We start from the raw sequence: 21,845 nt of genomic DNA, 5'->3' as shown, positions 1-21,845 counted from the left end.
CGGCAGTTTCAGATGTAGTTTGTGTTGCTTCGGTTCTTTCTTATGCCTTGTTGTTCTTCATCTTTCTTCTTCATTTTCCAGCTTTTTGTTCGGTTCAATTTAACTTCCAGCATTCAAATTCAGTTTGCTTAGCTTTTGTGCCTTTTTGTTCGGTTCAATTTGACAATATTTGGATCTTCTATATGACTTTGTGTTTTGGCACTAGTTTTGGTGAGTTCTTGTTCGTAGAACCTTGATCCATTTCTATGATAACCGAACAAAAAGGCACAAAAGCTAAGCAAACTGAATTTGAATGCTACGAACGGGCCCAGGCCGGGGCACGCGCACGAAGGGACCCACCCCCAAAACATAATTTCGGAATGGAGCTCAAGGAGTTGATCACTATCCCAAACACAGCGGCAAAAATAAAAGTACCAGCGAAGACCGATAGGAAGATGGGGCCCAACAAGAACGCTTGGTGTGAGTTCCACCAGGCGAATGGCCACTACATACGTAAATGCCTGGCCTTGGCGCATCAACTAAATGAACTGGTGAAGAGCGGTTTCTTGAAGGATTATCTTCAAGAGCCGTAGGACGACTAGGCGTTGGTAGCTGCAGGGGCGGATCAGGGTCACAAGGTGCCTATCCACGGGGAGGTAAACACTATCTCGGGAGGGATCTCAAGAGGAGGGTGCACTGCCTCCCAGCGAAAGAAGTACGCACGAGGGGTAATGCAGTAGAGGTACAACAGGCGGACCTGATCCCTGACGTCGACCTCACCTTCACAAAGGCTGACCTCCGAGATGTCGTACCTCACGATAATGATTTGGTGGTAATTTCACTGGTTACATCAGGGAGAAGGGTGCACCGTGTCCTTATAGACCAAGGAAGTTCGGCAGATATGATTTTCTTGAGGACCTTGTGATGGATTTCCTATGACCTCTTCTTAGATTTTTGTTGATGATGGTGCGGAAGCTTAATGGATGAGAGTGGAACAAGGTCCTTCTAAGAGGTGTGGTGACCTTGAAGGTGCATGAGAGGTAGTGAAGGTTGGAGTGGTTCGGCCATCTCCATTTGGAGGTGAAGTTTGAAGACTGAAAACCTAATTCTAGAGAGAATTTGGCAAGGGAGTAATTTGAATGGCACTTGGGCAGCATTTCATTACTCAAAGTAGTCTTGAAAATACAAGGTGTAGGCTCCTCCTTTTATAGGCTAAGGAGGACCATAATGCAACCCTAATGCTAATCAAAATGAAATGCAAATTTACATCACATGGAGCACATGGCCATGTGGAGAATCCTTCTAGAAAGTGACCAAATCTTTAGCAAATTGTACCGCCCTGGCGGTCGGGTGTGATGACGTGGCATTCTGCTGCAGTGTAGGCGTGTTGACAAGGCGCCAAGTTGACAGGTGGGAAGGAAGTCGGGAGGCACGTGTGGTCGCCGATTGTTAAGTTGGCGTGTTCCGATTTCCAGTTTCCCAGAATAGGCGATCGCCAGGTTGAGGATGAAGTCGCCAGATGTAGACTCAGGCGACCAGGCGGTCGGAGATCGCCAGAGTAAGCACATCGCCGAAGACGAAGGAGAAGCAGATTATGAAGGCGGCCGGCGAGACCACAGGGAAGGTGTATGAAGGCCCTAACTCGCCAGTTTTAGTAGAGATCGCACTCCTGAGTTAGCTATGCGCTGGGCAGTACCATGCATAGGTAACTTAGCCAAAATGAGAGTAGAAGCAGCGCCAAGTCAGGGAGCCTCCAGATGATGGCACGTGTACGGTTGGATACGAGCCACGTGTTCAAGTCTGTAACTGCCAGGAGAGAGAAAATCACCAGGTATATAAGAGTTCTTAACAGATTTTCTAAGGTACGCGCGTTCAGTTCATACACTTTACGCTTGCGAGTGACAGAGCTGTTTGTGAGAGAGAGTTTGCACGGTTCCAGTTCTTAGTATTTGGTGATACCGTCACTGACTTGAGCGTCGGAGTGCGATCGGCCGCAGCGGCGCCGTGTCGTTTCTTTGCAGGTTCTTGAGATAGATCCAGAGGAGGAACGGAAGTGAGAAGCGGCGCGCACGTCGATCCTTTGACGAGGCATTCTCCAGCGCTCCGGTCAACAGGCAGGATCATCAGGCGCCCACCGTGGGGCCGTGTAAAACGTGCTCCCATCCACAGCGTGAGTTCGTGGAAGTTTTCGAGGTTTTCTGCGCGGTTGTGTGCTGGTGCAACCGTCGTTGGCAGTTTCTTTGAGTTTCGTTCGGTGAGTTTGTGTTTTGTGCCGTTTGTTTGTCTTTCAATCGGTGGAGTGAGGTCTTTTGCTGCTTGCGCACAATCTGTTTGGTGGAGATTCGAGTTCTTTAGTGGTTTTCTGCGAAGGTTTGCGGTGTTCTTGGGTTCTTGCGCAGTTTCTTGAGTTTTCCCCAGTTGATCGCTGGTTCGTTCCCAGAATTTCTGTGGTTCGCTGAAGTTAATGAGAAAGATGAGAAGCAATCGTTCCAGTCCCGTGGCTCCCGTCGCAGCTGAAGGCGATGCCGCCATGACCATGGCGCAGATGGCAGAAATGATGCGCTCGTTGCAGGCGACTGTAGAAGCCTCGCGCGTCGAGCAGGCAAGGATACATGAAGACCTGGTCGCCTCTCGCGCCAGGAACGAGGAGCTCAGCAAGGTAGCTGAGGAGCTGCGTCGAGCTCTGCAGGAGCAGCAGGGTCGTTCTTCAGCTGAAGAGGTGGCACCGTCGACGCCACCTCGTGTTTTCCCGATGCCTTTCATTCAGGCGATTACCGACACGCCAATTCCCACGAGCGTGGTTCCGGTTAAAGCTGTTTTTACTGGCGTGGAGGACCCAGAGGCTCATCTGACCACGTTCCACACGCAGATGATGCTGTCGGGAGGGTCGGACGCCGTCTACTGTAAGATGTTCGTGAGCACGCTCCAGGGAACGGCGATGGAGTGGTTTGTGAGCCTGCCTAATGGCCACATAACTAATTTTCAACAATTCTCGAAAATCTTTGTCGAGCAGTATATTGTGAACAAGGCACCGCCCAGGGTGTCCTATGATCTGTTTGATATAAGGCAGTACCATGGGGAGTCCCTCAGAGACTACCTCAATCGCTTCGGAGCGCAGATGGTCAGATCGCCGGCCAAGGATGAAGAAATGCTGGTCTATGCCTTCAAGAAGGGCGTGCAGCCAGGGCCATTCTGCGAGGCCTTGATCAGGGCTCATCCAGCGACGTTTGCTGAAGTCAGGCGACTTGCGGTGGCCCACATCGCCGATGAGAGTGAAGTCGCCGAGAAGAGAGGCAGCGTGGCTCCCGCCAGGCCACGCGCCCAGACTAGGATCCAGCCACAGAGGGTGCTGGAAACGGCAGCGGCGGCCAGGAAAGATCAAAGGACTCGCTATCCTTACGATAGGAGAAATAAGGGAAGAAGCCAAGCGCGCCAACCGCCAGCACGCCAACAACCAGCACGCCGAGAGTACAATCGCCCACCTAAGCACAAATTCGTCATGGGACTAGCCGACCTGATCGCTATCCCTAACATATCTGCTAGGTTGAAGGCGCCCGAGAAGGTGGGCGACAAGGTGCTGGGGTCAAAGCCGGACGTTTGGTGCGAGTTTCACCAGTGCTTTGGCCACAACCTGGACTCGTGTTTGTCTTTAGGATACCAGCTCGACGATCTGGTTAAGAGCGGGTTCCTAAACGACTATCTGCTGGACAGAAGGACCGGAGGAGCGTCGAGTTCCCAGCCGGCAGGTGGAGAAGCCCAGCAACACGAGATGCCTATCCATGGGGAGATCCACACCATTGCAGGGGGTTTCTCAGGTGGTGGATGCACCGCATCGCAGAGGAAAAAGTACGCGCGGTCGGTGATGTCAGTGGACATGTTTGAAGATCACTCGCCGGAAGTGGACATTACGTTCACCAAGCAGGATCTTCGGGACGTTGTGCCTCATGATAACGATCCCATTGTTATTTCGTTGATCACGGCGGGAAGGAAGGTCCATAGAGTTCTGGTGGACCAAGGAAGCTCGGCAGACGTAATGTTCTGGCCGACTTTCACGCAGCTGGAATTGCCCCTTGACCAGCTAAGGCCCTATGGAGGGTGCTTGTATGGGTTCGCTGGCGACCAGGTGGAGGTCAGGGGGTACATTGAGCTGAGGACCACGTTTACCGATGAGGCTGGGTCGAGGACGGAGAAAATCAAGTACCTCATCGTAAACGCCCCTTCGGCATATAACATCCTGTTGGGAAGACCCACTCTTAACAGGATAGGCGCAATTCCATCGACTCGGCACATGAAGGTGAAGCTGCCGTCCATGGAAGGGGTGGTGATCACGATAAAGTCTGATCAGAAAGAAGCGAAAAAGTGCTATGAAAATAGCCTGAAAAATAAAAGATCAGTGAGCTATGTAACGACCACCCCGCCTCCCGGTGTGAAGCCCAGACCGCCGGTAATAGAGGAGGCCGCCGGAAGGGATGTAGAGATGATAGATGCTGAGCTGGGGGAGAGGAATGCTGGCCTGGAGGAGGAAGAGGCGCGGAATCGGCCTGAGGAAGCAAGGGAACTGGGGATCGCCAAGGCGGTGATCGCCAGAGAATCCAGGCCCAAACCTGTCGAGCAGTGGCTCGAAAAGGAGATCGGAGGGAAAATCTTCAAGCTGGGAAGATCTCTGGAAGTCGATCTCCAAGACCAGATCGCCAAGGTGATTGAGCGGCATCTGGACGCGTTTGCTTGGTCCGCTTCGGACATGCCCGGGATCGATCCCGACTTTTTGTGCCATCATCTGGCGATGGACAACATGGTGAGACCGGTGCGACAAAGAAGAAGGAAATTTAATGAAGAGAGGAGGCAGGCAATCAAGGACGAGACCCAGAAACTCCTCGCTGCAGGCCACATCAGGGAAGTCCAGTACCCTGAGTGGTTGGCAAATGTCGTGCTGGTAAAGAAGAGTAACGGGAAATGGCGCATGTGCGTCGATTTCACCGATCTGAACAAAGCTTGCCCAAAGGATTCGTATCCTTTGCCAAGCATTGATGCCCTGGTCGATAGTGCTGCAGGGTGCAAGCTGCTGAGTTTCCTGGACGCCTTCTCGGGCTATAATCAGATCAAGATGCATCCCATGGATGAAGAAAAAACAGCCTTCATGACGGAGAGGTCGTGCTACTGCTATAAGGTGATGCCGTTTGGGCTGAAGAACGCGGGGGCCACGTACCAGAGGTTGATGGATCGAGTACTTGCACCGATGCTGGGAAGGAACGTGCAAGCCTACGTCGATGACATGGTCGTGACCTCGCAGGAGAAGAGCAAGCACGTAGCAGACTTGGAAGAATTGTTCACGACGATCGCCAAATTTAAGTTGAAGCTCAACCCGGAGAAATGCATTTTCGGCGTGGAGGCTGGAAAGTTCTTGGGTTTTCTTTTGACTGAAAGGGGAATAGAGGCCAACCCGGACAAGTGTGCCGCCATCTTGGCGATGAGAAGCCCGGCTACAGTGAAAGAAGTCCAGCAGCTGACGGGTCGGATGGCGGCCCTATCTCGCTTCGTGTCAGCGAGCGGAGAAAAGGGACATCCCTATTTCCAATGCCTGCGGCGCAATAACAAGTTCGCTTGGACGAAAGAGTGCGAGGAAGCTTTCGTCAAGCTGAAGGAATATCTGGCGAGCCCGCCGGTTCTGTGCAAACCACTGGCGGGAATCCCTCTCAGGTTGTATTTCGCTGTGACTGAGAAGGCGGTGAGTGCGGTGCTCGCCCAGGACCAGGATCAGGCTCAGAAGCCTATTTATTTCGTGAGTAAAGTGTTGCAGGGCCCAGAAACGAGATATCAGGCCCTGGAGAAGGCTGCGTTGGCTGTGGTGTTTTCGGCGAGGAGGTTGCGCCACTACTTCCACAGTTTCACAATACTGGTGATGACTGACCTGCCATCCAGAAGGTCTTGAAGAAACCTGACGTTGCAGGAAGAATGGTGAAGTGGGCAGTGGAATTGTCAGAGTTTGACATTAAATATGAGCCTCGAGGCCCGATCAAGGGGCAAATCTTTGCAGATTTTGTGGTCGAGCTCTCATCCGAGGCAACGCGGGTTGAAGGTGACGACTTCCGTTGGGTACTCTCGGTGGATGGATCGTCGAACCAGCAGGGTAGCGGTGCTGGAGTCATATTGGAAGGACCCAACGGCGTGCTGATTGAACAATCTTTGAGGTTTGCCTTTAAAGCCAGCAATAATCAAGTAGAGTATGAGGCGCTGATCGCCGGGATTTTGCTGGCCAAAGAAATGGGGGCTAGGGTGCTGATGGCTAAGAGTGACTCGCTGCTAGTCACAGGGCAAGTAACAGGCGAGTTCCAGGCTAAAGATCCACAAATGGCGGCTTACTTGGCGTATGTCCAGGAATTGAAGAGTTCCTTTGCCTCTTTTGAAGTAGTGCATGTGCCCCGAGAGCAGAATGCCCGAGCTGACTTGCTTGCTAAGCTCGCCAGTTCAGGCAAGGGGGGTAGGCAGAGGACGGTGATTCAAGAAACTCTGAAGACGCCGAGGGCATTTGTAGCAGATCACCTGGTCCTTCAGATAAGCAAGTCGACGGAGAGGGAAGCGAGAAGCCATAAGTCTTTGACGCAAGAAACTCTGAGATCGCCAAGAATTAGAGCATGTCGAGGAGAGAAGGTGGACGTGATGCAGGTCTGCGCCACCCATGAGCCAGACACTTGGATAACACAGTACAAGCGGTGCTTGGCAGATGGTCTCCTCCCGCTGGATCTAACAGAAGCTAGGAAGGTAAAGAAAAATTCCAGCAAGTATACATTGATTGATGGCGATCTATACAGATTTGGGTTCACTCACCCACTCCTGGAGTGCATACACGGTGAGAAGTGTACGAGAATTATGGCAGAGCTCCACGAAGGAATATGTGGAAGTCACGTCGGGGGTCGAGCTCTGGCCGCAAGGACTCTCCGTGCAGGCTACTATTGGCCATCCATGAGAGAAGATTGCAAGAAGTATGCCCAGTGCTGCAAACAATGCCAGCAGCACGCCAATTGGCACAAGGCACCTCCCGAGGAGTTGAAGTCGATTTATAGCCCTTGGCCGTTTCATACTTGGGGAATCGACATCCTGGGACCTTTTCCACTGGCGATCAGGCAGATGAAGTATTTGGTGGTGGCGATCGAGTACTTCACCAAGTGGATTGAAGCAGAACCAGTGGCCCAGATCACCGCGCACAAGATCGAAGGTTTTGTATGGAAGAACATCGTGTGCCGGTTTGGAGTGCCTAAGCGCCTGGTGTCAGATAATGGGACGCAGTTTGCAAGCCACCTGTTGAAGAAGCTTTGTGAAGGGGTGGGAATTCAGCAAGTGTTTGCATCCGTCGAGCACCCTCAAACAAATGGCCAGGTAGAATCAGCTAATCGGGTGTTGCTGAGAGGGTTGAAGAGAAGGCTCGAGAAAGCCAAGGGAGGTTGGGCTGAGGAGGTACCCCGTATAGTTTGGGCGTACCACACCACCGAGCAGTCAGGAACCCACGAGACCCCGTTTAGTTTGGTCTACGGGTGTGACGCCATGATTCCAGTAGAGATCCAGGAGAGCTCGCCGAGATTCCAGAACTTTGTAGAGGAAGACTCGAATGAAGAGAGAAGGCTGAACCTGGATCTGCTGGATGAAGTCAGGGAGGAGGCGAGGCTGAAGGCGGAGGCGGTGAAGAGAAGGGTCGAGCGAAGGTACAATTCTAAGGTGATACCAAGGCAGTTTAGAGAAGGCAATCTGGTGATGAGGAAGGCCCACCAGTACGAGATGGAGAATAAACTATCACCCAAGTGGACTGGACCGTTCAGAATAACCGAGGCACTCGGGAACGGAGCCTACCGCTTGGAGACGCTGGAAGGAGGGGCGATCCCTCGTACCTGGAACGCCACACACCTGAAGTTGTACTATAGTTAAGAGCTTTGTAAGTAAAGACAAACACAAATGTTATATTGCAATGTCTCTGTCAAAACAGTTTTAAGGGGGCACTCTTTTTTCCCTGAGGAGGGTTTTTAACGAGGCCACCCAATAAAAGAAGAGTTTTCGAAGTATAAGGTGTTTCCAGATTGCATGTGTGCTATTTTCGAAAGTTTTGAAAAAAGACCTTGTCATTTGTACATGATTTGAGGCAAGAAAAGATATATCGCGTGCTTTCTAAAAGGTTTAAAGTCCTCATCGTCTTTCGGCGATTGAAGGCACCGGTTAAGTTTTAAAGTCCTCATCGTCTTTCGGCGATTGGAGGCACCAGTTAAGTTTTTAAGTCCTTACCATCTTTCGGCGATCGGAGGCACTAGACGGAAGACCTCAACGCCCTCGCGCGTTTTGAGGCAAGTTAAAGACCTCCTCGCCGTTGAGCGAGTGCAGGCGAGAAAGAGAAAAAGTCCTCCGTGTTTCTGGGAGCGAGAAGATGTAACTCCTGGGGCAATGTCGAGGCAAGTTAAAAAGACCTCCTCGCCGTTGAGCGAGTGCAGGCGAGAAAGAGAAAAAGTCCTCCGTGTTTCTGGGAGCGAGAAGATGTAACTCCTGGGGCAATGTCGAGGCAAGGTAAAGACCTCCTCGCCGTTGAGCGAGTGCAGGCGAGAAAGAAAAGGTCCTCAGTGCATCCAGGGGGGGAGATGTACACCCTGGGCAAGTTGAGGCACCAGACAAAGTCCTTCTCGCCGTCGAGCGAGTTAAGGCCATTAAAAGTCCTTCTCGCCGATGAGCGAGTTCAGGCGAGTTAAAAAACCTTCTCTCTTGTGTGCGAGTATAGGCAAGATAAAATCCTTCTCGTCTTGAACGAGTTCAGGTATGGCGAAGAGGGTGGAAGAAGCTTGAAAGGTGGCTAAGGCAGGTTCGAAGAGAACGCCTAGCCAGCCAGTCTTTAGCTCTGAAGTTCGGGGGGGTAAAGGAAGATCCTAAAGGGCATTTCTGCCCCAGACAAAAAAAATGACTGCCAAAGCCTGAGGCTAAGAAAAGCTGGTGTTAGCAAGAGGTCCTGGTGATCGCGAAAAGTTCAAACACGGCGAGAAGGTTGAAAGGCTTGCTTGATAAAGCAGGTCGAGTGGGACGTTGTTTGAGCCAATGATTAAGTTACAGTTCGTTGCTTGGAAGCTTTTCTTATAATCAGGTTAGTGCTTCAAGAGTACACGTTGTTTAAAGCGATTATTGCTTAAGTTTGAATTGGCTCGAGGCAGTTACGCCAAAGATTGTGTTTGCATAATCGCTAAGTTAAACTCGGCAAAGTTAAACATACAAAGAGATTGAAAGCGCTCAAAAGGAGTCAGAAAGAAGAATATCCAAGTTTCGCTATTTGAAATAAGTAGCTGTTCAAAACACATATGCAAGAGTTTTTACAAGGTAAATACAAGTGAATTTATAAAGAAGCAGATGGGGTGGAATTGGTTGAGCCTTCGGCTGGGACGACCTTTCCATCTACTACTTCGTTGTTTAACGACACCATGCTGAGGTCAAGATCCGGGAATAGGCATGCGAATTGTTCCCGAGCGGCATCAAACCCAGCAACCAGAATCTGAGCGGAGCTTAGCTTGAGTTCTTCAATTTGCCTTTGATATTCTTCAACCTGTTGCTTAAGCTCCTTGTTCTGCTGCTCCGGCTCTTCGACTTGTTTTCGCAGTTGTTTGTTAGTCTCTTGAGCGTGGAGAAGGTCGTCAGTAACCTTCTTGGATTCAGTTTGAGCTTGGGCCAACTCGGCAGCCATCTTCCCCTTCTCCTTGTTTGCCTCGGCGAGATCAGCCATGGCGTCGTCTCTCGCTTTCTCTACTTGCCCAAGTAGCTTTTCGCGGTCGATTGACCTTTGCTCCAGTTTTTGTACCTTATCGGCATTAGCTTGAATTTGAGCCTCCAGGTCGCTCGCCTTGGTGCGCAGAGGCACGATTCTGCTTTCAAGTTCAACTTTTTCTTGGGCAAGTTCATGGACTTTACGGCGAAGGTCAGCAGCTTCCTTGCGCGCAAGCCTAAGCTCGGTACTTAGGGCATCCTCTACTCGAGAATGTTCCATTTCCGCGAGCGTTAGGCTGAAGGCCACCTTCTCCACCTCAACCTTCATTGTGCTGTTCTCGGTCTTGAGGTTGTAGATATCATCCTGTAGCCGCCTGGTGGAGCTCTCCACAGCTCTCGTTATGATCGATGGGATATCCTCTGCAATGGTTTTGAGTTTAGCAGTCAGGGGTTCCCACATCCTCGTGACCTCGAGGGAAAGGTTTGCGGCTTGGAGAGGCGCCAGGGGGGCCTGTTGAGGGTTCTCGTCGCCACCTTCCTTAGCGATATTTTCGGTGGTTGCTTCTTGGCGTGGCGACGCAATCGGGGACTCGGTGATTAGGATTGGAGAGGTGTGAGCGACCTCATCCCCGATTGGAACGATTCCTGCAGCTGAAGTGTTGGAAGGAGGGCCCCCTCCTGCTGATATATGTGGTGTAGAGGCGCTCGGGGGGTCCTCCAAGAAGTTTGGCTCTGGGGCCTCAGTTGCAGGTGGCGCAGTGGCCAATGGAACTACTTGGACTGGTGGTGAAGGGGCTCGTGGTGTTGGCGATGAGGGAGGAGGAGCAGGTGTTGATGGTGGTGTTGAAGCGGGAAGAGGGGGTGGGGCAGGTGGTGAAGGTGGTGCCACCCTTTTCCTCTTTGTAACGAGGCCATCCTCAGTGACCTCGTCGTCCTCTTCCTCATCCTCTTGGACAACTTGGGGGGCTTTTCACTTTGGCCTTTTAAGGACCAGTTTCTTCCGTTGGGCGGGCTCCTTAGGCGGTGATCGCCCATGAATGATGGCCTTCTCGACCGCCGAGTTGGGCACCGTCTGGGAACCGCTCGCCAACCCGTGGTTGCGGGCGAGCGCCTTCAAGTCGGCGAGCATGTTCTTACCCAACATGGTGTCTGCATAAAATGAAGGTGCATAAGTTAGCTCAAAGGAGAAAGGGGTAAGTGTACAAGGCAATGAGACAGCAAAAGCAGGCATATGCAGAAAAGATAAAACCAAAGTCTTGTGTGTGTCGCACAAGACGCCCAGAAACAATATCAGAAGCAATGTTAAGACAAGGGTGTAGCGTCCTAACCTATTTGGAATTCCAACTGGTCCTCAAAGAACTCGAAGGAAATCAGGGTGGGGGTCAAGAATGTTATGTGGGCATCTGCCACCCTCTTCCAGAATAGGCAGAGGTCTCGATCCAAAGCTCCCATGCTATCAGGACTTCTGGGCCTCCTGAAGCAGCTCTTGGACTCCTTTTTCCCCTTGTCCACCCAGTACAAGGGGAAACCGTCGAGAAGGGAAGTGTCTTTGTCATTTGCGCGAACCTGGATGAACTTCCCCTTCCAATCCTTGTACGACTGCTGGAAGATGGTGAAAATGGATCTCCCAGCAATGGCATTCAAGCTGACCCACAGGCGATCTCCTGGGTGCTTGGCCTCGAACAGGAATAAAAACACGTCCACTGACGCGGGCAACCCCAGGTGGGCGCATGTTATCTCGAAGGCTCGGACAAACGCCCAGCTGTTCGGGTGAAGCTGGGCGGCAGCGATGTTGAGCTCGGTTAAGAGCTCCCTCTCAAATCGGGTAAGAGGGAACCTGAGTTTGACCTTCTTGAAGAAGGTAGTGTAGACGAAGCAGAAGGGCCCATCGGCGCTCACTTTGTCATCGGCGCACACTGGCAGAGCGGCGGGGCAAGGCAGCACCATCATTCTCTCGTCATGCTCCTTGTGAAACGATTGGTGGACCTCGTCCCCATTGGTCAATCGCAGAACCGCACTCGCAGTGTTTACCGACGAGGTTTCCTTTAAGAGAGTTGGGCTAGCCCATGGGTATAAAGCCTTGAAGTCTGGCAGAGGGATGGGGGCTCCTCCAGCGTTTGGTGGAGTCGCCTGGGCCAGAGCGGTTTGGGAAGACGCAGGCCTCACAGCCTGCGAAGAGGGAGCACCACGAACTTGCACTGAGTCGTGTGCTTGTGAAGGAGGGTTTCGCGCTGATGGAGGGGGGTTCGGGGTGATCTTCGTGCGAGTCATGATACCAACTGCAAACGAAGAAGAAAGAAAAAAATAATCAGGAGGGTTACAAAGGCTGACTCGATCATAGAGGGAAGGTGAAAGACGAACGAATGTGAGTTCGTTGCGACGATCGACAAAGCCCTAAGTTACGCAGAAGGAGAAATGGAAAAACAGCCCACAGCGTATGCACCAGACAGTTACAGGATGATGCAAATCGGTGAAAATGCAAGGAAACCCACCAGATGAAGGAAAGTAGTTACCTTTCGATGATCAGGAGAACGTTGAAGGGAGGTGGTGATCTGGAGCGTCGAGGAACGTCGAGAGTTTTTGCAGAAGGAAATAAGAGCGTATGCAAGTGTGAAGAAAGTGATGGAACAGTAGGAGCGTAAGGGGTTAAGGGGTTTTCGAAATAAGTTTGGAAGCGCTAACGGCAGATGAAGAGAGCCGTTGATGAAGCCACGTGTCGAACGATGCGCGAAGGGTTTGGTGGAGCGTCAGAGCAGCAGAAAGTACTATCGCTTGGAATTCTGCGTCCATGCCACGTAGACCGGTGTTAACGAAGGCTTTTTCAGTCTTTTCGCTAGACGAGTCTTCGCTTAAAGACTGGGGGGCTTGTGTACCGCCCTGGCGGTCGGGTGTGATGACGTGGCATTCTGCTGCAGTGTAGGCGTGTTGACAAGGCGCCAAGTTGACAGGTGGGAAGGAAGTCGGGAGGCACGTGTGGTCGCCGATTGTTAAGTTGGCGTGTTCCGATTTCCAGTTTCCCAGAATAGGCGATCGCCAGGTTGAGGATGAAGTCGCCAGATGTAGACTCAGGCGACCAGGCGGTCGGAGATCGCCAGAGTAAGCACATCGCCGAAGATGAAGGAGAAGCAGATTATGAAGGCGGCCGGCGAGACCACAGGGAAGGTGTATGAAGGCCCTAACTCGCCAGTTTTAGTAGAGATCGCACTCCTGAGTTAGCTATGCGCTGGGCAGTACCATGCATAGGTAACTTAGCCAAAATGAGAGTAGAAGCAGCGCCAAGTCAGGGAGCCTCCAGATGATGGCACGTGTACGGTTAGATACGAGCCACGTGTTCAAGTCTGTAACTGCCAGGAGAGAGAAAATCACCAGGTATATAAGAGTTCTTAACAGATTTTCTAAGGTACGCGCGTTCAGTTCATACACTTTACGCTTGCGAGTGACAGAGCTGTTTGTGAGAGAGAGTTTGCACGGTTCCAGTTCTTAGTATTTGGTGATACCGTCACTGACTTGAGCGTCGGAGTGCGATCGGCCGCAGCGGCGCCGTGTCGTTTCTTTGCAGGTTCTTGAGATAGATCCAGAGGAGGAACGGAAGTGAGAAGCGGCGCGCACGTCGATCCTTTGACGAGGCATTCTCCAGCGCTCCGGTCAACAGGCAGGATCACAAATCTAGGTCAAGTCTCATGGAATCAAGTTTATGCTATTTACACCACAACTAATACTAAGCTATCCTTAATGGGCCTTCATGTAGCATATACAAGTTGCTTCTTCTCCCATCCATAGCTTGGCCCAAGTCTCACATCCGTAGCTTGGTCATGGACCTAGTAATAGGTCCTAGACGGTTTCCTTCCTTCTAGACGCTCTCCCTTTAGACGCTCTCCACCTTGTGCTAGACGCTCTTCACTTTGGCCTAAACGCTCCTTCCTTTGGCCTAAACGCTCTTGGTTTGGCTTTGGATGCTCACGTCTTGGGTCTTGTCTTTTTATATGAGGTTGTGTTTGGCCCTCTTCCATCATCCCCTCCCTCTTGAAAAGGATTTGTCCTCAAATCCAATGCTTTTTCTTCAACTAGGGGGATGAGTGTGGCTGGATGGTGTCCATCATCTCCTCCTTCTTGAGAAGATCTATCCGCAGATCTACAGACTTGATCTCGAATAGTAGCCTTTTGTTTTGCCAAAGCTTGTCCTCTTGGATCAAACGTCCACCTATAGAAATCATCAAATAAAGCATAGGTGTTAGTTTGAAAATCAATTTTACTATGTTGCCATTTTTGTTTTTCTTTTTGGTTTTGGCAACTTTGGACAATGTTTCTCTTTTGATTGTTGTATGTGTTCTCTAATCATCTTATGCATTTTGAAATGTTCATTTGTGGTTACTTTCTCTTTAGGCATAAATCCTATAGGAGATGGTAACAACTTAAAAGGAGAAAGATGATTTAGCCCACATATAACCTCAAAAGTAGAAATACAAGTAGTTTTGTGAACTACTTTATGGTGTGTATACTCATCTCTAGAGTTGTGTTTGTCCTTTATGATTATTCTAGGCATAGAAGAAAGAGCTAGATTTTCAAATGTATTTTGACCATGCCTTTGAGGATGATAAGAATTTAAAGTGTACAACTTAGTTGCAAGTTTTCCAAAGAGAATCCTCAAATCATGGTTTGCGAAATTTGGAGCTCTATCCAACACTATGCTTGAGGATAAACGATGAAGATGTAGCACTTCTCTAGAGAAGAGTTTATCCATGAAAATCGAATCAAAACCTTTTGTTGTCCTAGGAAGCTCTAATATGAAATTTGTGTTTTCCCAAGGATCATTTGCAAAAGGTGAAGGAGCATAGAGTTCTTGAGACATTGCCTTAGGTGTAGTTTGAAAACAAGAATTGTACCTAAGGTAATGTCTTTGAACCTCTTTTCTCATGGGGGACAAAAGTTTTCCTTTTAAAAGCTCTAGAGTTTTATCAACTCTAATTTGGCCCATGAGTTCTCCTTCATGAAGAATTTTTCTCTTATGTGTAAAGATAGTCTCGTTGTTACAACCATTGTTTATGAGAATTTGTACACTTTGTAATGGTTGTCTCAATAAGACATGACAAGTTGCTCTAGGCACTACTTCACATAAAAATTTGTTTTTGTAGATGCTTATAGATAACTTGACATTCACTTGGTGATATCCTAGCACATATGAGAAATAATCTACTTCATCTTTATCTATACAAGCTTCTTTTAAAGACTCTTCTTTTTTGCTTATGCTTGCAAGTGTTCCTTTACAAGAGGTAAGGCTAGGTTGTTCAACAAGAAGCATGTTTTCAAGGGTATGTTCAATGTGCTTGCCTTGTTGAATGACCTTGTGGGAAGGAACACTCTTCTCCCACGCCTTTTGTTTCCCAAAAGTTTTCTCTTTTTCTATTTTCTCTTCATCCCTCTTATGTTTCATTTGTATTTGGTCTTTTACCACTTGGGAATGTGGTAAAGGGCTAAGTACAAACTTTTTGTGCTTGTGGATGAAGGAAATCTCGTTAGTTAGACCATCATGCAAGGTTTTCTTATCAAATTGCCATGGTCTACCTAATAAGATGTGTCAAGCTTCCATAGGTACTACATCACATAAAACTTTGTCTTTGTAGTTACCTATAGAAAACTAGATTTCCACTTGTTTGTCTACACGCAGTTCCCCATTATCATTGATCCATTGTGATCCGGTCGGTCACAGTTTAGGGTGACATCAGCGACTGATGGCCACGTGGGCCGTTCTTAGTGGGAGACGTGGGCCAGGGAAGCTGATGTCAGCTCGAAGAGAGCAATCAGGCGGAGATCGGTGATCAGGGGGAATGCGCGATCAGCGACTAGGTGAGCCGCAAGGCTGATCGGTCGTGGTGTCGCACGCAGCTAAGCTGGGAACGAGAGGGGATTCTCGGGGAGAGCGCTGCAGCCGAGCCTTGTGTGGCATGGCGTCGGGAGTCAGAGAAGGCGTATGCCCTTCGATACCGTGCACAAGAGTGGTTTGAGGAAGCTGGTAGTCGGTCGGCGCTCTGTAGCCCGTGGCGTGCGTGGGCAGAAGGGGCGATCGTTCACGCGACAGGGAATACCTGGTATGCGAGCTGGTCCAAACCGCACCTGGTACTCACATTGAGGTTGCCCGAGACACCCAACACATGAAACACACTAAGTTACTTTGTGCGCGAATAACTTAGGGGTGTGACAAGGTATATAAAGGGGTGCCACGCTCATTTCTAGGTACGCTTTTCATACGGATAAGTGGCTAGTTTTCGCACACAGAGAAGAGAGAGAATTCGCAGAGAACACGGTCCTCACAGAGATCACAGAGTGAACTACTCTTTGGTGGTTTTGTTCGCTGACTTACGGAAGGCGGAGTTAGACGTTGCGGAGCCTTCAAAGGACAGGTCACCGGCAAGATCATTTGGCGCCCACCGTGGGGCCCGTGTGAAATTGCGATCCCATCCACTGCGCTGCCAGATTTCGTGTGTTCTTAAGATTCTTTGCTGCAAGAATGAGGAAGACAAGGCAAACTACACCTACGCCATCCGTCGAGGAAGGAGCTGTAACGATGGCGCAAGTCTTGGAGATAATGCGCGCGCTGCAAGACGATGTGGCGGCATCAAGAATGGCGCAAGAAAGGATGCAAGCAGACTTGGCTGCATCGCAGGGCAGGAACGAAGATTTAAACCGGGTTAACGAGGAGTTGCGCCAGTCTTTACAGGCGCAGAAAGAGAGGGTGGCGGAGGAAGGAGTGGCGCCACCACCGTCCCCCCCTAGGACTTTTCCCATGCCATTCTGATCTGAAATAATGAGTGCAGCCGTACCACCTGGCTTAGTGGGGGTGAAGGCCTCGTTCATGGGGGTAGAGGATCCAGAAGCACACATGACGGCTTTCCACACCCAAATGATGCTTTCTGGGGGCTCGGATGCCGTATATTGCAAACTATTCATGAGTACCCTGAGTGGGGTAGCGCTGGAATGGTTCGTAAGCCTGCCAGACGGCCACATCACGTCGTTTCAACAATTCTCGAAGTTGTTCAGGGAGCAGTATATCGTGAACAGGGCACCCCCAGTGGTGTCCTACGACCTTTTCGATGTGCGCCAGAACCAAGGCGAGTCCCTCCGGGATTACCTTAGCCGTTTTGGGGCGCAGGTGGTGAGGCTGCCCAGCAAGGATGAAGATATGTTGGTGCACGCATTCAAGAAAGGGGTTCTTGCGGGCCCCTTTAGTGAGTCTTTGATCAGGCACCGCCCCAGCACGTTCGCGGAGATTAGGCGTCGTGCCGTGGCGCACATCACTGCGGAAACAGCGGTTTCTGAGAAAAGGGAAAGCGCGGTCCCTAACAAGCCGCGCGCAGGACCAAGCAGGACTCAGCAGCCGATGAGGGTGCACGAGGCCAAGGAGGGAAAGAGGGCTCAGGGAAAACCCCGCCCTTACTAGCCTTGAAGGGATCAGAATGGGGGGCGCACGAGGGAGAGTAACACACCCCCCAGGTTTGATTTTGTGGTGGAGCTGGCGGCACCGATCGCCATTCCAGCTATAGCAGCACGGCTGCGAGCACCTGAGAAGACCGACAGGGTGCTGGGGCGAAAGAAAGACGTGTGGTGTGAGTTCCATCAGGCCTATGGCCACCCACTTCGCGCGTGCTTGGCATTGGGACACCAACTCGCGGAGTTGGTAAAAAACGGCTTCCTGAGTGATTACCTGCGAGAGCCACAGGGTGATCGGACATCGGGGGCCCTAGCAGGGGATCCTCAGCACGAGGTACCAGTGCACGGGGAGGTGCACACGATCGCGGGAGGATTCTCTGGGGGAGGATGTATAGCCTCTCAGAGAAAGAAGTACGCGCGATCGGTGTTGGTAGTCGACTCGGCGGAGGAGGATCACTCCCCCGACGTCGACATTGTCTTCACCAAAGCTGATCTCCGGGACGTTGTGCCTCACGACAATGACCCGATAGTCATCTCCCTTGTCACGGCAGGGAGGAAGGTGCACAGGGTCCTTGTGGACCAGGGAAGCTCGGCAGACGTGATGTTCTGGCCGACATTCAGCAAACTGCAGCTGTCCCCTGATCTTTTGAAGCCGTACCCGGGGTGTTTGTATGGTTTCGCAGGGGACCAGGTAGAGGTGCGGGGCTATATGGAACTGAGGACCACATTCACGGATGGTGCCACAGCCCGCACTGAGAAGATTAAGTACTTGGTGGTCAATGCCCCGTTCGCTTATAACATACTGTTGGGAAGACCGACGCTCAACAGGTTAGGAGTCGTACCATCGACAAGGCACATGAAGGTAAAGATGCCTTCGATGGAGGGGGTAGTGGTTACCATTAAATCGGACCAAAAGGAAGCCTGCCGCTGCTACGAAAACAGTTTCTAGCAGTGGAGAAGCGTGTGCCATGTTACCACGACGCCGCCACCAAGGTCAGACGGGGGAAGAGTGGAGGTCGCGACGTTGGTAAGGGGCACGCATGGCGACGTGGAAATGGAAGAGGCGCTGCTCGGGGGCACGGGAAGTGCCCGGGGTGAAGCTGAGGGGGCGAGAGGGATCGCGCCTCGCGAGTCTGGAATAGCGAGGGCGGTCATCGCTAGAGAAAGAAGACCCCACCCGACTGAGGGGTGGGTGGAGGCGGCGATCGGGGGAAGGGGGTTCAAGCTGGGAGGATAGCTCGACGAGGACACGCGACGATAAATCGCCGGGGTAATTGAGAAGAACATGGGCGCATTTGCGTGGTCAGCCTCGGACATGCCAGGCATTGACCCGGACTTCCTCTGCCATCGCCTCGCAATGGATCCCCAGGTCCGACCGGTGCGCCAAAGGAGGAGGAAGTACAATAAGGAAAAGAGGCCGGTGATCCACGAGGAAACCCACAAACTCTTGGCCGCAGGGCATATCAAGGAAATCCAGTACCCAGAGTGGCTGGCCAATGTGGTGCTGGTGAAGAAGTCAAACGGCAAATGGAGGATGTGCGTGGATTTCACCGACCTCAACAAGGCATGCCCCAAGGACTCCTATCCCCTGCCGAGCATTGACGCTCTGGTATATAGTGCGTCGGGATGCCAGCTGATGAGTTTCTTGGACGCCTTTTTGGGTTACAACCAGATCACGATGCACCCGTCGGACGAGAGCAAGACCGCATTCATGACCGAGCGGTCCTGCTACTGTTATAAGGTAATGCCGTTCGGCTTGAAGAATGCGGGAGCCACATATCAGAGGCTGATGGATAGAGTACTCTCGCCGATGCTGGGAAGGAACGTACAGGCGTACGTCGATGACATGGTGGTCACCTCTCGAGGGAAGGAGGAGCATGTCGCTGATCTGGAGGAACTTTTCACAACGATCGCCAAGTACGGGTTGAAGCTCAACCCAGAGAAATATATCTTTGGTGTGGAAGCGGGGAAGTTTCTAGGTTTCCTCCTAACAGAGCGAGAGATTGAGGCAAATCCCGAGAAATGTGCGGCGATCACGCCACTAGAAGGATGGTTGCTCCTAGATGAGTGTGCTGCCGCCACTTGAGGACACCATGGATCCTTCAAGATAAGACTAGAGAAGAAGGCTCAAAAGCTCTCCAATGCTCACTCAAAAATTGAGTATAGTTTCTTTTCTCTAATTTCAATTCTGAAAAATACAAGGGTTGCACTTTAATTTATAGCCTAAGGTGCTGAAATGTAAGCTACACAAATTCAAAAAACTCCGTCCTAAAAGCTTCTAGAATTGGCGCCTAAAACAATGCATGAGGAAGTTGTGATCCCTTCTCTTACTTTGGCACCTCCTTATTTACTCCTACACCTATCTACTAACACACCCCCCCTAAAACTCCTAACTAAAGACTAAAAGATGCTTTAACAATAGAGGTTTCTAATGTTTCCCTCTAAGCACCTTCAACAATATTCTTTATTATTTAATACTTGGCCTTGCCCTTCATGAGATGAACTTGGGCTTTGGCCTTCTTGGGCTTGGGCTTGGGCTTTGGGCCTCATCTTTTGCAAAGAATAATAAGAAGAACTTTAAATGTGAGGGCGAATGATCTTGTCCTTCATTATTAAAAGTCTTCTTTATTTGATTCGCATCATACTCCCCGAGTTGGAGAGAATTCGCCCACGAATTATGAATCCCTGCATATAACAAAGTCAGTTTACTTTTACAATCAAAAGTGTAAGAAAAAGGAATACATGACTTAGCGGATGGAACCAAAGGGATTGCAGAAAAGGAGGTCCTATAAATCGACCAAGTTGGAAAAATTTGTTTGGGAATGATGATGTTTTTTGGAAAAATACCTCTTAAATGGGGAAACCCATTAGGAGGTATGAAAAAATCATGCCTAACATATTTTAACCAAGTTGGTGTTGAAATAGGAACCTTGGGTAATGAAAAAGATAAAGAAGAAGAAGACCTTGGAGGGTCCATTTGAGGCATAGCACGAGTCAACATGATGGATTTAGAGGAGAGAATGGTGTGACTCGGTGTAGTACTTACTTCTTTTTCTTTCTCATTTTCTCTTTTAGTTTTCATTTTTATTTGGTCCTCATGAACCTCTTTGGGAGAGAGGGGTTTTAATATAACCTTGCGCCCTAGGAAGGAAAAAGACATTGTATTGGATAGGCCATCATGTAAAACATGTCTATGATATTGCCAAGGCCTTCCAAAAAGAAGATGAGATGCTTCCATGGGCACAACATCACATAAAACCTCATCTTTATACTTTCCTATTGCAAAGTTAATGAGGACTTGTTTATTCACTATTATTTCACCTACTTCACTAAGCCATTGTAATTTGTAGGGCTTGGTATGAGAGATAGTGGGTAAGGCTAACTTCTCCACAACTCTTGTACTAGCCACATTAGTGCAACTTCCCCCATCAATAATCAAGGAACATAACTTGTTGTTGATAAGACATCGGGTGTGAAAAATATTTTCTCTTTGAGTATCATTCAAAGATTTTGGAATTGTGCCCAACATACGTCTTATCATCAATAAGTCACCTTCACAAGGACTTTCACTCTCATTTTCACTTGATGGTCTAGAAGGTGAAGAATGCCTAGGTGAATTGGAATCATGCTCACTAACTACAATGCCTTCATGCATGTACATACTTCGTTTAGAAGGGCAATTAGCAGCAATGTGACCATATCCCAAACATTTAAAACACTTTTGACTAGACGATTTAATTGGGGATTTAGGCCTAGAAGTAGATGGCGTAGGATCCTTGGGTTTGAAAGAAGAATCTTTGGAAGGAAATTTTGAAAAAGACTTTTTGTTCTTCCAAGAATTGTTGTAGTAATCATCTTTGGCCTGTTGACCGGAGCGCTGGAGAATGCCTCGTCAAAGGATCAACGTGCGCGCCGCTTCTCACTTCCGTTCCTCCTCTGGATCTATCTCAAGAACCTGCAAAGAAACGATACGGCGCCGCTGCGGCCGATCGCACTCCGACGCTCAAGTCAGTGACGGTATCACCAAATACTAAGAACTGGAGCCGTGCAAATCTCTCTCACAAACAGCTCTGTCACTCGCAAGCGTAAAGTGTATGAACTGAACGTGCGTACCTTAGGAAAACTGTTAGGAACTCTTATATACCTGGTGATTTTCTCTCTCCTGGCAGTTACAGGCTATGACACGTGGCCTGCATCCAACCGTACACGTGCCATCATCTGGAGGCTCACTGACTTGGCGCTGTTTCTACTCTCATTTTGGCTAAGTTACCTATGCATGGTGCTGCCCAGTGCATAACTAACTCAGGAGTGCGATCCCTACTGAAACTGGCGAGGTAGGGCCTTCATACACCTTCCCTGTGGTCTCGCCGGCCGCCTTCATAATCTGCTTCTCCTTTAACTTCGGCGATGTGCTCGTTCTGGCGATCTCCGACTGCCTGGTCGCCTGAGTCCGCATTTGGCGACTTCATCCCCAAACTGGCGATCGCCTATGCTGGAGACCGGAACACGCCAACTTAACTATCGGCGACTACACGTGCCTCCTGACTTCTTTCTCAACTGCCAATCTGGCGCCTTGTCAACACGCCTACACTGTAACAGGATGCCACGTCACCGCACCCGACCACCAGGGCGGTACACAAGCCCCCCAGTCTTAAGCGAAGACTTGTCAAGCGAAAAGACTGAAAAAGCCTTCGTTAATACCGGTCTACGTGGCATGGGCG

At 50.2% G+C, this 21,845-nt stretch overlaps 1 protein-coding gene across 1 annotated transcript; it reads left to right on the top strand.

Moving 5' to 3' along the window:
• The first annotated feature begins 16,501 nt into the window (after window positions 1-16,501).
• LOC137817189 (uncharacterized) lies at window positions 16,502-17,134 on the top strand. Its single transcript, XM_068620435.1, has one exon. It carries the CDS (start codon window positions 16,502-16,504, stop codon window positions 17,132-17,134), a length of 633 nt encoding a protein of 210 aa, XP_068476536.1.
• The last annotated feature ends 4,711 nt before the right edge of the window (window positions 17,135-21,845 follow it).

This window comes from Phaseolus vulgaris, unplaced genomic scaffold, assembly GCF_000499845.2.
Source record: "Phaseolus vulgaris cultivar G19833 unplaced genomic scaffold, P. vulgaris v2.0 scaffold_19, whole genome shotgun sequence".
Lineage (NCBI taxonomy): Eukaryota > Viridiplantae > Streptophyta > Magnoliopsida > Fabales > Fabaceae > Phaseolus > Phaseolus vulgaris.
The sequence above is the reverse complement of the archived record's forward strand: the minus strand, read 5'-3'. Positions and strand labels throughout refer to the sequence as shown.

Excerpts from the sequence above, each read along its gene's own strand:
- LOC137817189 (XM_068620435.1), top strand. The coding sequence starts at position 16,502 with ATGAGTGCAGCCGTACCACCTGGCTTAGTGGGGGTGAAGGCCTCGTTC.